We start from the raw sequence: 17,988 nt of genomic DNA on the forward strand, positions 1-17,988 counted from the left end.
TTTTTTTTTGTTAACGGGTCGAATCTGTTTTCTTTCTGTTCTGCTCAGGACTACTGCGCCAGCAAGTTCGGTGCCATCGGGTTTCACGAGTCCCTGAGCCACGAGATTAAAGCCTCAGAGAAGGACGGGATCAACATGACCCTGGTGTGCCCTTACCTGGTCAACACGGGAATGTTCAAAGGTTGCAGGATAAGGTGAGCCACAACACGAACCGGCGAGCGTATCCACTTCTGTTCACTTCTTTTCTTTTTTTTTCCTTCTCGCACCTGGGTTGAGTTTTTATTTTCTGAAAAAGTGTGTTCGGAACAACATTCGAACATCAAAGCAGGCGTTGAGGGTTTGTTGGGAGAATTACGGCACAGTGATTTCTGTTTCATAAGTCAACACTTTATGTAAACAAGGAGGGGTGCTTTTTTTTTTGTCTCCCAGGGTAAAAACCTCAAGACCAGGTGCACCTGGTCTCTGTCCCCCACCCGCTCCATCCCCCTACGATAACTGCTGCTGTTACGGTCTTCACTTTGTCTGATGGTTATTGTCTGCAGGTGGCTCTACTGTCAGCTAACCCACCAACCCCACAACTATTTAGGCCTAATCAGTGTCATTGCATTAATAATAACAATCATGCTCAGAGTTAGTGAAGACAGATTACCATCTGACTCCGTTTGGGATTTGAAGTTATAGAGCAACCTAAAGTAGCACATTATTTTGAATTGGAAGGAAAATTATACTTAATGGATTTTTGATTCCGCCTCCATTACTTTTAAGCCCCAATAAGAAAGCTATTATTGAAGAAAAGTAATTGGGCTGTGGGAAGACCCACTTCCAAAGTGGGTCTTCCAAAGTTAAGACCCAAGCCACAAAATGGCTGTTCACACACACGATTTAAGTCAAAATTTGATTGAACAACATGGTTAACAATAACTACTCCTTACTCGAATCAGGAAGGAGATCGAGCCTTTTCTGCCTCCCCTGTCGCCGGACTTCTGTGTGAAGCAAGCCATGAGAGCCATCCTCACAGATCAGCCAATGGTCTGCACGCCTCGCATCATCTACATGGTTAACTTTATGAAAAGGTAAGAAACCCCCTGAATGCTCCATTACCTCTAAGTGAAATGAAACGGGGATCCTTGAGTTTTAATCCTAACTCCATCCCGTTTCCACAGCATCCTGCCCTTTGAGGCCATCGTGTGCATGTACCGGTTCCTCGGTGCCGACAAATGCATGTACCCTTTCCTAGCTCAGAGGAAGGAGGCGATGAACAACAATGAAGCGAAGAACGGGATCTAAGGAGAAGTGTTTACAACCGGGGCATTCATGCAGTGGTGTGACAAATGGTTTGTCACCTTCCCGATTTCCTATTTTTTTGGTGTATTTTCTCACATGTCAGTGTTTCAGAACACCAAACTACTTCAAATATTAGTCAAAGTAAGGTGATATCCTGCTAAACCTAATAACTGGTTGGGCCAACCTTACCAGCAACAACTAAAATCAAATGTTTGTGATAACTTATGAATCTTACAATGAATTTTTGGCCTTCTCATCTTCGCAGAATTGTTGTAATTCAACCAGATTGAAGGGTTTTTGAGCACCATGTTTCACTGTTGATCTGATAAGCAGTTACTTTTAGGCCAGATGTAATGGGACACACACCGTCCAAAGAGTTAAACTTTTTGTCCTGTCAGTCCACGGAATATTTTTCCAAAAGTCTTAGGGATCATCAAGATGTGTTCTGGAAAAATCGAGGCAAACTTTCCTCTGCCAAGCAAGCCATTTTTGCCAAGTCTTTTAGGCATAACCTTTGACCTTAACTGAGGCAAGTGAGGCCTGCAATCACTTTTTCCTCAAGGGATATGCAAGTTTGGATTTTTTTTTTCTTTTAATAATGAATGCCTTCATTTAAAAACTGCATTTTGTGTTTACTTGTGTTATCTTTAACATTTAAACTGGACTAAAGTTCTGAAACATTTAAGTGTCAAACAAATAGGAAATCAGGAAGGGGGCGGACACTTTTTCACACCGCTGTACCTGCAAGCATATGGAAACAACCACTGAAGAAGAAAGATGGGGGAGGGTAAAAAAAAAAAAAGAAAAAAGACTGAATCTAGACTGGTGCACTTGCATTGAGCAAATGCAAAAATTTACCATATTGTTCCTCTGGAACAAAAAAGCTGCGTACTACACAAAGGAATCATTTGAGTGTTTTTTGTTTTCATAGAAATCAACATCTATATACCATCACTAGTTTTGAAATCATACAAAAAAAAGGTATCCAGTAATTAACTCTTTACATAATGTAGTCACCAGCCTTATCTAGTGTCATTGTGGAAATATACAGTATGTTACTGTACAAACAGTAATCTTTTTTTTTCTCACTTATTTTATTTTTTGTAGACATGCACTGTAAGTTCTAATTTTTATGATGTAAATTCAGATTTGCTTTTCCCCACACTGCCAGTGATCTTTGTGTAGATTTAACACAATGCTTCAAGCTAGCCAACATTTTCTTATTCAGAGGCTTTTTTTTTTTTTAGTCCAGTTTACACAGCATTGATTCACGCTGGTGTGCATTTTATTTTTAATTTTTTTTTTTTTTGCCATGTACCATCTTTCTTTCTTTTTTTTCTTTTTTTTGCCTAAATATGTAATTTTTAGAGACATGTAGCATAGTTTGACTTTTTAAATGAATTCCAAATGGGACTCAGTGGCCAAGTTATTGATAACCTTTTTTGGACTTTTCTGTTTCATGAGTCTCAGTCATTGCTGTTCTGATAAATCTCTTAAATGGAATGTGAGTAAAACAAAACAAAACAAAAACAATCACTGTCCTGGGTTGAATTAGCATGTGACTGATAGCAGAATGTATTGTTTAAAGAGAACCCGAGAGAACAGGCCTTTACATATATATATATTTTTTTCCCATTTGTGTCCATTTTAAGGTGTTGTTCATATTGTAAGTTTATATTTTTGAACAATATTGCTAAAAAACTAACTCCAGTTGAAGTTACTGTGCTGACACTGAGTGGTAGAGGGAACTATAATAATGTTGTTGTTGTTTTTTAAATTCCCCCACATCCACCAAACAAGATAAAAAAAATGTAAAATTGTCTCTGACATTCTTCTGACCATTTAAAGTGAAATGTATGTTTAAATGTTGTTAACCTTCGCCCAAATGAGTGTTCCCACCACATTTGATGTATGACTATTTTATATACTTTATATATATTTTTTTTGTTTTGAATGTTAAATACAATACATTCCAACAGGCATCATTCCCTCAGTCACAGTGATGAGCCTAAATTCTCTACCTCTTAATTTTTGCCTTTTTATTTTGTTTGACAGTATAACATAAGCCTCTTTTTTTGTAATATTCTAAAAAAAAAAAAATAAATAAATGCTCTGTTGTCGAGCAAATGTGGTTCCAATGTTTAGTGTCTCTACCTAACTTAAATTAATAAAGTGATTTAGATTATTATCAGTGTTTTTGTGTTGCTTGTGAAGACATTTCACGGAAACGGCAGCTTTTAGTCAGATTTTTCGTTCTTGCCTTCTGGTGCGATGAGTCATCACGGTGTTGAAACGAAACTGTTACTCAGCAGATAAGATGTCTGTGACGCCACAGTTAGCTGTATCCCGCGATTTGCAGAGGAGAGTGACAAGAAAGGGGATCTTCCAAACAACTGAAACTGCTTTGGAGCAGTTCTCATTGTCAGGATGACACCCTTTCAGTCCTTTTCTTCTCCCTGCAACTACTCTTTTGACTGATATCGGTGTCACTGTTCTCCCACATTGTACCACCCACTGAGTCAGACAGCATTGATATATGGGTGTTGGCTTAAGAAGGCTATACATGCAGCCATTGTCAAAATTAAATACACCCAGTTTTTATTCTAAGCCTTTACGTTTAGCAGCTTTCCTACTTGAAACAGCCATTGCAGTTACTGTGTGATCATGAATGGACATGGGCAGCCATAATTCTCAGTTAGGCTGTTATTTACACAAGGCTCAACACCTTCTAAGTGGTCCAAAAGATAATTTTGCACCCCTTAGATATCATTACATATACATATCATTACACCACTAACGGGTTGAACCGTGAATGCAAGGCCGGATGGATTGACGCTATCGATTTAACTCAGATGCTACCAGCTGAAATCAATAAATTTTCCAATCTGTTGTCTAATTTTGGTTGACAAGCCTATTAGGTATAACTTGGAGATAATACTACTACTACTGAAAAAAAATCAACTCTCTTAAACAATGATCTCCATATAGTTTGGAAACCCTACTACACACGATCTTAGGTAAAAACAACTTGTTACTACTGCTGTCTTTTAGAGTTAGCATTGTTTCATTAACTACCTGAACTCTCATCTTCTAGAGAAGGTGTTAATATGGAGACGCTCACATATGCTGATGATTATTTGATATATTTATGTATCTGATCAAATCACTCAACTTCTTACAATAATAAATAACAACTTAATATTGTCCCTTATAAGAAAGTAAACTGTAGTACAACTCTTTTTACCTACAAATAATGCAAAGAGAGCACTTTTTGTTTTGTTATACTTTTCAAAAACTGAAATTTAGTCCTAAAAGCTGTTATATTATCTTTTATTATATCCAGATTTTGAACATCCTACAATGAAAGTAAGTAAAAATTATAAACGCACTTATTTTTTGCATGTATAAGAAGTGTGAAATGTGTGAAATCTATCTGTCTGTATACCAGTGATTCTTGAGAATAGGGACAAAACAGGTTCTATGGATAAAGCACAAAATTTGAATAAAATATACACAAAATATAATTTTTTCAAATATCTGACTAAACTAACCTGGGTCATGAGAGCACAAGAATGTATATTTTCCTGGCGTTTGCTGAATATTTTTTTATTTTAAACATTGTAGTCGGTGGATGATGCCTGTAAACCCTTGTCCCAGAGTAGAACTCAATACATTATAATAGTTTAAAACAATTAAAGAAATACTAAAATTATATATTATGACAATTAAGTATAAGTAGTCATATAAATAATTATAAAAGTATCAATAAATTGAATTAAAAATAATTTTTATATATTTTCCAACTCCATTGAAATTTGTCCCTAGTTTTTGTCAACACCGTCAGAAATGAAAAGAATGTAAAAAAATAAAGAAATAAAAATCAGGCATTATTGGGGGGCACCAGAACTTCTGAGGACCCCATGACCTCTTCCTTTCTCTTCCTTTGCTAAGAGGGCTAGTTAGCTCTGGTTAGCTTAAGTTATTCTTTATTTTTTTCTTCTGTTTTATTTATTCCTAAGTTGCTTGTCACAACCATGATGTGTCAACACCATAACTGACAATTTACAAAACTTTGATGAAATTTTGTGAAATAAAAGCTTAATTTTAGTATATTGTAAAGATTTTATGGACCTGGTTAGCTACAATATGGCCTCCTTCAGAATAAAGTCATATAAATTGAGGTAGTTTGGCTTTTCGTTAACTCCGTCAGATGTCAACAGAGTTTTTCTGACTTTTTCAGTGAAATTATTGTCAAATCTCACTTAAATGTGCAATTAATTCATTTTAATGTATTTTACATGAATTGCATTACTTCACATGTGTCAAGTTTTTAATTTTACTCACTAGTTTGTCACCACTTTCAGTTCTGTGTCAACTCCGTCATGCACTGGACTTCTTGTTGTTTTTTGTTTTAAATTATTTTTTTTGTCTCTTGAGAAGCATTTGTCTGTAAAATAAGTAAAAATATCATTAATAGGGTATTTTAAAATTCATTTTATATTTATTTTGGCAGATGGTGATGACAAAGTTCTGGGTCAGGTCGATTAAAAATGTAATTTTTAAAAAAATGTTGCAACTGGGAACCTGCACCTTAGCATCTTTACATTTCCAAAACATTATTTGTCATATTTGTATACATAAGGTTGAGAAATAATAAAAAGAAAAAATATGGGAAAATTAAAACCCATTTTGTCCCTATTAAAAGTATTGTAAAAAACCCCCAACAAACTAATGTAAAGGTATGCGATACAACTGTTAAAAAAGAAAGATGCAAAACGCTGTGACCTTCAGAAAGGCTGGCAAAGGGTCGCAGTTATTAATGTAGAATAGAGAACATGAATGAATGTCCTCGGCTGCCTAACAGCAAACAAAAACACCAATCCATGCCATTACCTCTGTAAAAACCTGTCGGTCAGCCTGATGAGCCATCTCGGAGCAGAACAATGAAATTCCAACTATTTCTATTGCAGCTGTTATGTAGCTGACCTTTTACTTCCCCAGAGAAAAACAAGAAGAAAGAATAATTCCCTAAATGGTGTCAGCAAAGATGTCATGAGCTAGTTTTTAGCTCACATGCTCAAACTGCTGAGTTGTTTGTACAGCCCTGGAGTTGCTTTTCAGGTCACATATTAGCTATGAGAAGTATTTGTTTTGAACAACTTAAAGATATACATGTTTGTTCAGTTTGGAAAAATGCATTATAAAAGTAAAATGCCATCTTTCTTAAGTAGCAAAAGAAGAAATACTGGTGATTTGAGATCGAGTGTTGAACATAAACAATTTGTATCTTTATTTTTTTAGTAAGGTTTCATTAAAGAGTGAATTAAGTAGTGAATAACCTGTCAGGATTTAATCTTCCTATCAGCTCCAGTTAGTATAAATCCAAAGCAGCAATTAAGTGTTTACAGTCAAAGTATGGTAAGTGAATAATATGAAGGCTATACCAAAACTGTACCTAAATATTGAATTATCCCTTAATTTCTTCTAGGCTGATTTTTATTTATTTATTTATTTTTTATTTTGAACTTGTTTGCCTAAGAAAAAGAGGGAATAAATGTCAAAGTTGCTAAAGCATGTCAGGTCAAATTTTCATTTTTGAGAAATATGTTTTGTATTTGTATTGGAAGCTTAGTATGTGCTTGTTTCCGCCCCCCCAGCCCCCACAGTTTTGGAAAAAGTTTAGAAAACAGCTATGATTATATGGATGAATTTACAAATATTTTTAGGAACAACAGAATTGTGTGTGCTAGTCCAAAGGTTTGAACTTTTTTCTAAATCACAGTGACACACGGAAGTTTTCGAATTTTTCTGACTCCACTCTGCTGCATGTGACTGTTGTTCCTGCACATAAAATTTCCCCTAGTATTGATTTGAAACGAACCACAACGGTATGCAGAAATGGGTGTATTTAGATTCATGTATTGTCCTTCTCTGTTATGGTTACACAGAGTGGTTTTCTGAAACGTGGTGTTCCCTCTTTTTTCTTGGAGACCTGGCAAAGCTACAAACATTTCTAAATGAATTAATACAAGTGACTTCTGGGAACATTTACTCTGTTAAAAATCGTCCACGAATAGCAATTCTCTTCGTAAATTAATTTTAAGAACTTATTTCATATATCTGTGCAGAACAAAAATGACTAATTGCCAGCTTTGACCCTCGTCTGAGGGTGACAAAAATCTTTTTGTGGGACTAATCAGAGCCGGGTAAAGTTACTTGGAGACAAACTCATTTTAAAACAAGGGAGAATTTGAACTCTTTTGTGCACTGAAGCTTTCAGGCCTCAGCTAGGAAGTTGCTTTATGAAATTTCTCAGAAGTAACTGCAGAAACAAAATTCGAGAGTTTTTGTTTGAGCATTATCATGGACATTTATCTGAATCTGCAGAATCCCTCTACGGCTCTTTATCCCCCATTTAATTTGGTTGTAATTAAGAGGACCTGAAGGTTGGTCAATGGAACATCATTCACGCGGAAAAATCAATGGCACTGGCATTTGCTTTTTTGTGCCACAGACAAACTCCAGCGTTACATTGATTTTCGTGTACTTTCGGCACCGCGGGTCACATTTCACACCGGCTGGCCCAAGACGGGCGATTCGTCTTGTGTCGAACGCAGGCTCAAGCTGGTCGTCCACAACCTGAACGAGGTTCTGGAATAGAGATCTGCTGCTAATGCACGAGAACAGCTTTGGCACTTCTCAAGGGCAAGCAGATGTAGCTGCCAACAGAGTCCATTAGTCAGTGCGGTTGAATTGGACCGCCGCTGTCCCATTCACTCATCCATCTCGCTAATGGTAGGGAGGAAGCAGAGCGGCTTTGGTGGTGCACAGGCGGTTAGCGCACCGGTGGACAGAACATGTGGAGGAGTTATGTGGGAACCATGTAAAGGAGGACGGAGTGGCAGGAGGAAAGAATGATAAGGGGAGACTCAAGTTAGACATTAAACATAGCTTGTTTTCACCAGCCAAACAGATTTTTGTTCTGCACAAAAGCTCATTCTCAAAGATCACAAGCTGAAGAAAATCAGATGTTAAGAGAAAATGTTTTACTTATTTTCTCTTTTTAACATTTATGCTTTGTTACCTTGCAGACAAGAGCTGGTTTTCTCCTTTGTACCATCAGACCAGCTCAGAGGGTTTTGTGGCTCAGCTTGTCTATTTTGGCTCATTGCAGGTTTTTGTTCGCAAGACTCTCGAATGCATTTTACAATCTTAATTTATAAATTGGATCTTTGTCAGTGTAGATGGCATCTACTCAAAGCACGAGGCCCAAAGATAATCTGAGTGTTTTAGGAAAAGGGCCTTTTTAGGAAAAGTTGCAGCATGGGTTCTCTTAAAATGTATTCTCTTTGAGCCCTTGTGTTTATATGTGTATTGTTAAATTTGCTCAAATATAAAGATATAAAATGCTATCTACATTCTTAGAGAATATAAATTTCTGTTTGAGGTGATAAAGAACTCTGCAATAGGGTGGTACGAGTGGAGCAGTCATCCTTTTACAGACAGTAGTTTTTGACAAAGCTATGTGGAGTTCTGTAGCCATCTCTTGTTTAACTGAGAATAAAGGCCACTAATACTACAAAAAACAAACAAAAAACAGGACCCTGAAGGGACTTCTTTTGTTGGAAGTCCCTAAAAAAATAACATTTCAAAATGCTAAATCTCCTGGCGCAGTTTGTTCTACCACAGACGTTAGCATACTGAAAAACGTGTCAAACATCTCGAGACACGAGGAAATGATGCAGACGTTGCCTATCAAGTCCTTTCATGCCTTTTCAGTATGCATGTTGCTTTTGATGGCCTTCCAGGCTGAATAGTGTTTTGTATTAAGATGAAAGGAGTAGAATTCAGTGTTCAAGTGTGTCAGAATGGGTTATGTTAGCTTTGCCCTGATGTCACAGTCCTCTTTTATTTATTTTTCATTATTCTTAAGGATCAAGAGACTGGGAATAAATGTTTAATGCTCTGTAAGTCCCCCCAAAGCTGATTTAATCCCAAAAAAAGCACAACCCAACAGTTTTACTTTTCATACAGGTGCATGAATTGGTATCAGCACAGAGCATTTGAAGCTTTGCATGAAATTGCGTACTAGTGAGTTACTGTTTGGTGGACTGTATATGTGAACAATTTCTTATTACCAGATTACAAACTGGTTTGTCAGTGTTATGCTTCTTTTCCTCCTCCGTATTTAATGTAAAGTCTGGCTTTTGAACACAAAATTAAATATAGCATTCATTTCAACTCTTTGCCTCAGATTTTGTGGTAACATTATTATTATTACTCTCAGTTGTTCATTATCCAGAGAGTCTTGCCATGTGCAGAAGATAAGCTGTCTGTTTTAGAAGTGTCTGCAGCTCCTCCTGTTGCTGTCAGTCTCTCTGGCAAGTTGTGATCCTACTATGAAATCTTTCTGATCTTTTGACGCCTCTGTGCTCGTGTGGCCTTCGCAAAATACAGCAAAGTAGAGAAGTTATATGAATCTAGCTATGCTTCGTTTTATGTCAATAAGATTGAAGACTGCTGATAGGCGTAGACTAGAGACTGAATGGGGTGATTGGTGGCGACGACGGTGGGAGTTTGCGGTCCTCTGAACTTGATAAAGTGCGATACAAGTGCTGAAATCAGATGCATACAAACACACCATAAAGAAAATTTTCCTCATTGTCCAACAATAAATCCAAAATGTCCGTTGCCTTTTTTAAGTCAGCAAGGATAACTACAGATATTAGGCAAATTTAATTTTTTCAACAAAAGATGGGCCGTTTTTGTGTATCTGGAAATTTTACAACCTACTCTATTCAGCATTTATTTTAAAATGTCTTATTAAGCAAAGAAAAAGAGGTGAAGATGTTGACTTAAAAAAAATAAATAAAAAAATCAGTGTTGGAAATATATTTAGCAAAAACGAGTCAAACAAACAGACCATTTTCCACATAAACTGAGGTGTTTTTACTGCATTTCAAAAACAGCCTTATGACACATTGCACACACAGCGAAGAAGAACACACATCTTCAACGTCAGTGGACAAAGTGACCCAAAGTGTCGTTTCGTGGGATTGGAGGGGAGCCTGCAGTTCAGACACAGGCTCCCTCTCCCCTCAAATGCTGCACTTCAGAAGTAGCAGGCGTTAAAATCACCCAGTCGATGCCTCGGTAAGTCAATACAACACACACAATGGGTGTAGATGTGATCGACAAAAACTCTTGAGGGAGGGAGAGGAGAGGAAGGGACGATTCACTGACAAAGAACCACTGGGGATAACTTCTCCCTCGCTGGAGAACCTGCAGTCCCAACGAAGCTCTTCTCTGGAGCGCGACATCTGCATTAAATGCAAGAATGTTAATCATAAGCGGCTTTTCTTCAAGTTAAAAAGTAAAACAGCGCCCCCTCCCCTCCCACTGCCTCTGCATTTGTTCCTTCTTTGCTCCAGTGGCACCGTGCCAGTGCGGGGTCGTGTTAAAACACCTCTAATAATAATAATAATAATAAACTTCTAACACCAGTTTTGTCCTTTTTGTCCACATGAAATTTTTTCTGTGGCATTCTTTTTTTTTTCTTTTTTTGAATATGATACTCTTGCAAAGTCATACACATCCATATAGATAGATGAACAGTTTCTTCTTTTTTTTTGTCAGCGTACAAGGTAAGCTGGGTGACTATATATGAAGACAACAACTACAACTTTCACAGCACTGGCATTGGTTAATTTTAAATACAGTACTCAAGCATTGTTAGAATATTAAAATAACAAAAATAAAAAAAAATTAAAAGGGTAACATAATACCTCAGAAAAAAAAAATAAGCTACTGTACGCAAGTTGGTTTCTGTTCTAAAATGTTTCTTTCGTAAATCAATGGCATGATGTACATATTTGTTTTTAACCATACCAACATCTATTCCAAAGGGAACAAATTGTCTATGCAGTGTATCGCTTTGGACTTCCCTTGATTTCACACAGTACCATGCAATTATTTCATTATTCTGTATTTTATGCTCCGACGTTGTCATCTAAACTCTGACTGAAATCATCGATAAACGGGTTAGGATAGTGTTGTCTTCACATAGACTCGGGTAATGGTGCTTTAGTCGGTCATTTCTCGGTGCACATCCACCCTATTGCATTCTACAGGTTTTGCAGGATACAGTGGCGATCGTGTTGGTGGTGGGGGGGGAATTGAGCGGGAGAATATTCTGGGTGTAAGGTGGGTGTTGTTGGATGAGGAGGAGGAGGAAGGGCTGTTGGGGTTGTCAGCTCCTTGATGACGGCCTTTGAATCCTTGCAGACCTGAGTGGTGGTGCCTGAGTTAGTCTGTTTAATGTCCATCCTCCCTCCCGCATGGTTCGGTGGTCTGAAAAGACAAACGAAGGCCGCATTAGGGAGTGGGAAGGGCATTTGTCTGATTACTCTGGAAATGTTGGTAATAATCCCTCCCTCTGTGGCTAATTCTATCAGCGCTTCCTGGGAAAGTAGAGGGATTCACTCAGTCTTTGGTGAGTTATTCATTAAAAACCGAGCAATTCTCTTAACGGAAAAACTTCAAGAGACACGAAAAGTGTTGCGACTGTGACTCAGGCCACTTAACGGGTCCTTGAACTGTTTTACACTAGCTGATAAAGTCTGCCAGGTGCTCTGTTTACTAGTCGGAAAAAGGCTGAGAAGAGGGTCTGGTTGAAAAAAAAGAAAAAATTGTTTCCTTCTACTTTATTGTCCTTTTATATGCATCGGTTATTGTACTTTCAAGAACAGTCGAGTGGAAATAACACAATGTCTTGCAAAGGTATTCACACCTCATTAACTTTGTCATGTTTTAACTAGAACCTTCTATGTTTTTAATTTGGGTTTTATGCGACAGATCCACACTGCATAACTGTGAGGCGGAAGGAAAAATATTCAGTGGTTTTCACTTTTTTTTTCCAAATAAAAATTAGAAAATTTGGTATGCATTTGTAGTCTCTCGCTCAATCCTTTGTAAAATAACATCGTGCTATAGTTGGCTGCAAGTCTTTAGGGTTATGTTTCTACCAACAGTCCACATCTGGAGGTGGACAATTATGCCCAATCATTTTCTTTCTTTTTTTTTTCTTTCTTTTGCAAAATGGAGAATGGAGAGCTTCTGATAACATCCAATTTCAAGTCCTCCCAAAGATTCTCCCTTGGATTTAGGCCGGGAATTTGACTGAGCCATTGCGACACACGAGTATGCTTCGGTCTAAACCAGGTGTATCCAACTCTAGCTGTTGAGATCGACTGCCCTGTTTTAGATAAGTTCCAGCCCCCAACACACCTGAACCAAATGATTGAACTAGCTCTTCTTCACCATGCCATCAAGTTTGGCTAAAGACAGGTAATTCAGGTGTGTTGGAGTATGGCTACAATTAAAACTTGCATTACAGGAGATCACAAAGATTATGGTTGGAGACCCCTGATCTCGCCATTCATTGCATCATACATTGTGCTGCCCAAAGGTGAACTTCTACACAAGATAAATGCATTGTGACGACTGTTATTTTCTCTGGAATTGCCTTGTTTTGTAACTTATTCCCTGCTGCCTTATGTCTCTACTCAACATATCTGTTCTCGTCTGAGAAAATTTGAGCCTAACTGTTATCTAGAAAACCTTTGAGGCCTTCAAAAGACAGCTGGATGTTTACTGACATTGGGTGTCCCTGGATTTATTTAGGGATATTAGAGAAAATAGGGTTGAATACAAATGCAAGTCACTTTTGAAAAAAAAAAAAAAAAGTAGTGCTTGCGGGGAATTGTTGCCATATTTGCCCTCTCATCTCTGTTTGGCTGCCACAACAGTCCTGCAGTGTCTTCTCGCTTTTTTTTTTTTTTTTGCCTCAGCTCTCCTGGGCCACACCTACAATGAAAATACTCCAGAAACACTTGACAGTGGCTTCCTTCCTAATTTCCCAAAAAAAAAAACCTGACTGCAGCATTCGCACTTTCCTGCAGTCATCCCTCCTACTTCCTTTCCTCATTTCCTTGTCGTGAAGTAGATACAGGAGAGGCTCATGGAGAAAAGCCCCTTGTGTCTAAAATGATTGAGACATAGTGGAGATAGCCATCATGCAAAATATGAACCTCTGACAGAAGCGTGTATGTAAAATACATACGCCTACTGCTGCTTTCCAACTGAAGAAAAATGTTGAGCGGAACTGATAGGTGTGTGTGTGTGTGTGTGTTTGTGGGGGTGGAAAGGGAGCTCCTGATAGGCCAACCTGAAGCGCCTGAGGATTTGCACGTCACTAAGCTGACGCACATTCTGATCTTTGGACAAGCACTTACCCTCCCTTACCCAACCTTGTGGTTCTGGTCCTACCGTACCTTGATGGGGCCGTCCACTGGGTCCAGTCCCTGCTCCGACAGCTGTTTCAAGGCACTTAGAGCAGCCTGAGAAGAGAAAGGGGGATGGGGGGGGGACAACAGATGGTCGTGTGAGTTGGGAGGTAGGGAAGGTAGGAAGGGTGGGGGAGTCCAAGACTGGGTGGGAAGAGAGTGAGTGTCAGCCTTCAGCTGCTTTTCAAATAACACTTAACTCTGGGAAACCTGATGCCAGCAGGACACTTTCCCTTCGCTCTCTGTTGTCTTTGGCTTCACTCCCCTGACTGTTTATCCAGCATTATTGGGCGAACATTTCCACTTTGTGTTTTGGCTGCTCCCCATTTTCCTAAGTCAATCTGAGTGACATCTGCATTTGCGGTGGCCGCAGCGGAACCAGAAGCGGCAGGTCTTAAACACCTATAAATCAAAACCGCAAATTCTCACAACTGTGCCAAAGAGACGGGGAGGATAAACACGTCGTGCGCGCACAATGTTAGTGCTGTTAATTGTGTAATGATGTAATTATGGTCAATTTGTGGCGGAGAAGGGGAACTTTTAGTGTGAAAACTGCATGTCTGAGCCTCACATGTTGGAGATGATGTTTAGTTTAAAATGTGTGACGTGTAAGCATTTGAAAGATAATCACTACCAGCAATCCACTGCCGCAGAATAACAAAAAAACCCCGCAAACGACAAGGTGTCTATGTTTCTAAGCTTGGATCTTAAACAAAGTGAAGTAATTTCCTTCCTCTGACAGCCTGTTTCAGATAGCTGGACTGTTAGTGACGTGAGACGGATTCATTGCACGAAGTGGTGCACAAAAAGTCAGATTTTAAGGCAGTTACAGAGGATGGTGACTAATACAAGAAAGTGATGTGTTGCTCTGAAATGTTAACATTTTTATCAAGAGAACAAAACTCTCCAGGATCGTACCTACTCTTCTCACTTTCATCTACCAAAAACTTCAGTTGTCAATCAGTTTTGTTCAATCTTAACCAGATCTCTCCTTCAACCTGAAGATTCGTTCCAGATGTGTTCTGGAACTGCAGTCAGAAACGTGTGGGCAGATTGTGTAACGGGGGGATATATGTTTTATTTTGCCTTGTAAGTTGGAATTTGGGTCTGGGGATGACATCACTTCCAGCGTATCGGTGCTTCAGTGGTGACTCAAGACAACCGGCAGGAGTTGTTTGTTCATTTCAGCTGCCATGCAAAGAAGTCGTACTGAAGGAGTCGTGCCTCTGCTGTCGTGCAATACAAACTGAAATATAAAAGTCTACGTTGGTGTTTTATTTCAGCATCAAATGCAGTTTTATATTAACGGGGGAGGTGGGGAAGCCATATTGGATTTTCAGGTCCAAACTGGTTGGAAACATCAGATGGTAACTGGAATTTTCAGCTTGACTGGACCAGACCCATTGTTTTCCGGACCGATGGGTCGGAAAACAACACAAATCAGCATGAATGCGCTGGTGCTGCGGCAGAAAGTCGCCCCAAAGTGAGTTATTTTCAGTATCAGTTGAGAGGTTTGAAGATGAAGCCAGTGGAAGCAAAGATGTCTCGGAAACTATTCAAAAGGAAAATATTTAATGTCTCCACGTCTCAGTGGTTCATTCAGTCTGAAAGACCGAGCATCGATTTCAGCATATCAGTCTATCTATAGCTATATATCTATATATGTGTGTTTGCGCGCGTGTGTGTACGGCGTCAATTTGCTGAAATCTGATGGCTGCATGTGTTTTCCTATACCAGAGCCCAGTAACAACTTACATCCATTACATTACATTCAGTTACTGTTAATTAGATAGACCACAAGTGGTGGTGCTCAGTAGATAAGTGAGAGGTGACGATTGAGTAAGTATATCTCATTATAAAACCAGCCCACATTCATTTGTAAACTAAATCTTATCGGTTGCAATTCTCTGCGTACTCATTCACCCAACAGGAATACCAGAAACATCTCCATGAACACCAGTTTGTATTTAAGGCATCTGCACTAAAGGAGTAAGTAATCTTTAGGGCTTCAGTCAAGTGGAAACATATAATTGCATGCCAAATCAACGTCTCTACAGAGTGCAATACGAACGGGAGGATGCAGCTAACCATTATCTCTTGGCTTGCGTCAGAAATGATTTTCAAAGTCTTTTTTTTTTTTTTTTCTTTGCACAAGACAGAACATAAACCAGGAATGGTAAAATATGACTGGCAGGTGCAAGGGTCAAAATCTGCGTTGTAGCAATCAATAAAAAAAAAAAAAAAAAAACTTGATACTTTGAGGTACTAAATAATGTAGAACAATAATAGCTGGACTGATTTGAAAAATTGATACTGTCAGGGTTACTTAAGGCTTTTACCCCCTGAGACCCAGAGATCGACTGAAGCCCCACCAAGACTCTTAACAGACAATTTATGGCACAACGTGTGTTTTTTTTCTGCAAAGCTTTGACACCCAGTGAGATTTAGAAGCCGAATATACTTGGAAGAGATTTAAAGCGACAACCACATGGAACATGACAGATGAACGAATGCTTTTACAGTTAAATTGTTAATAACCATAAATCAAAGCAAAAAAAAAAAAAAAAGTATGTTAGGGAATTAAAAAGTATGCCAAACCATGTGGGGTCAAATGGCTGCACATGTATATTTAATGGAAACCCCCCCCCCCAAAGAAAGAAGTTTAAATTGGGACTCGTGATCGGTATTCCGTCTTACAAACAAAGAAAGTTTTCTCCCGTAACCAGTACACTGTGATCACAAACACCTTCCTCATAAACTTCTTGTTTGTCGTATTTATTCAATCAGTTTGAAAGCGTTTTGGCCCTGAGTAAACAGCCAGGGACCATCTGTTGAAGTAAGTGGGGGTGAGAGGTAGGGTGGGTTCGGGGCCGGAGATAAACAGCCATAAATCAGGGGTCTGACAGTGGCAGTGCTGCTGATATACGACAGGCAGGCATAAGGGCCCGGCAGCTCAGCGAAGGACGCACAGCCCAAGACAAATACCTGGGCCTATCTGTAAGGAAAGACAGCCAATGGAAAAAAAATCATTATTTTTCTAATGTGAAGGGTTGGCCATCGTTAGAGGACGCCACTTCATTGACGCATCAACACTATAGGATGTGTTTAGTCTGAGACCATGATGAGCAAGGTGGAGGTATTCCGTCTCTGTCAGAAAAAAGGGAGGTAAGATTAGAGGATGCTCTGTGTTGAGAGGTGCACAAATTGGCTTTGAATATGTTGCACAAAATAGAAAAAATAGGTCTGTTGGCCACTAAGGCTACATTCACAGCATGTCTTCATCCTTAATTCCGATTTTTCTTTGCTCGGTCAGTCATTCGACTTTGTGTCGCTCATTCCAAAGAATGAGTGTCGCTCATTCTTTGGAATGAGCGACACAAAGTAGACTGCTATACATCTTTATCCAGCTATTTAAATAAACATTTTGCTGTCAAAGTGAGCGAAAATAATTAGCATTGTGTAATTCAAGCGCAAGGCGTACATATGTGCATCGTACATTTTTGTTTGTGTGCAGACTAAGTGTGATAAAGTTGGTTAGTGAGCCGATGGTAATAAGTTATGAATATCCAAAAGTGAACTTGAATACTTATTAGTGAGAAGTATTTTATTCTAGAAATGCACATCCCAGATAAGCACATTATTCCTAGCTATTGAATTAGAGTGTAAAACAGCAAGCAAGAAAAGAAATGCGGTAGTAAAAGCTCATTCATAGCTATCAGAAAAACTGCAATAATATCAGCTTAAATATCAATAATATCAATACCTTGCCCAACAGCTCTTTTAGGAGCAAGTTTTATGCGGACAAAACTGTCCTTGCTTGAGAGGCGCCGCTTTAAAATGACTTTGTGCATTACTGCCACCTGGTGGTAGTGGTAGCAGCGCATTGCTACCAAGTATAAGAAGTAGGTGGTTTTCGGTTCTGTGGGACTCTGGTCTGTTTCACCTACAGTGGGAATGTAAACAGACCACTTGGAAAACCAAAAAAGTCAAGCGATCCAAACAGAAGACATATATTATGCAAACTTTTATGTGGCTTGAAAACATCTAATTCCTTGCTCTCCATTTATGTATCCACATTAGCAGATTATGATGCCACTTTCCACTGTGATTTTTGGTAATGTTGAGTTTATCTAATGTGTAAAAGGCAAATCACTGACTTGTGTGCTGCTAATACTGGGCAAGTTCTTGTCATAGATCCCAAAAATGAGCACCAAGGCAACCGTCTTGCCAGAATGGTCTCAGTTTAGAAGGCAAACCAAAAGAAATGAAGATGTGAAATTTTTCTGGATTTTTCAAAAAAAAAAAAAAAAAAAAAAAAAAAAAAATTTTCAAAAAACCCTCTTTTAAAAAAACCTTTAAA

General features: G+C 38.6%; 2 protein-coding genes across 3 annotated transcripts in view; one reads left to right on the forward strand and one right to left on the reverse strand.

The window, feature by feature from the left end:
* Positions 1-2,156, forward strand: part of rdh10a (retinol dehydrogenase 10a) — a 20,086-nt gene extending 17,930 nt beyond the window's left edge. For both annotated transcript variants that reach the window (XM_015045968.1, XM_015045967.1), the window contains exons 5-7: positions 49-194; positions 942-1,073; positions 1,164-2,156. In XM_015045968.1, the coding sequence (XP_014901454.1) occupies positions 49-194; positions 942-1,073; positions 1,164-1,287 (402 nt within the window). In that variant the 3' untranslated portion in view covers positions 1,288-2,156. The remainder of the gene's footprint in view (positions 1-48; positions 195-941; positions 1,074-1,163) is intronic.
* Positions 2,157-10,209: 8,053 nt separating this feature from the next.
* The window catches only part of LOC106955671 (double-stranded RNA-binding protein Staufen homolog 2-like), a 70,834-nt gene continuing 63,055 nt past the window's right edge, over positions 10,210-17,988 (reverse strand). The window contains exons 8-9 of the mRNA XM_015045973.1: positions 13,617-13,682; positions 10,210-11,634 (exon numbers count right to left, since the gene is read on the reverse strand). Coding sequence (XP_014901459.1) covers positions 11,599-11,634; positions 13,617-13,682 — 102 coding nt within the window. The 3' untranslated portion in view covers positions 10,210-11,598. The remainder of the gene's footprint in view (positions 11,635-13,616; positions 13,683-17,988) is intronic.

The sequence above is a fragment of the Poecilia latipinna genome, unplaced genomic scaffold (genome assembly GCF_001443285.1).
Source record: "Poecilia latipinna isolate Pla-1442-1.1 unplaced genomic scaffold, P_latipinna-1.0 Scaffold757, whole genome shotgun sequence".
In the NCBI taxonomy this organism is placed as follows: domain Eukaryota; kingdom Metazoa; phylum Chordata; class Actinopteri; order Cyprinodontiformes; family Poeciliidae; genus Poecilia; species Poecilia latipinna.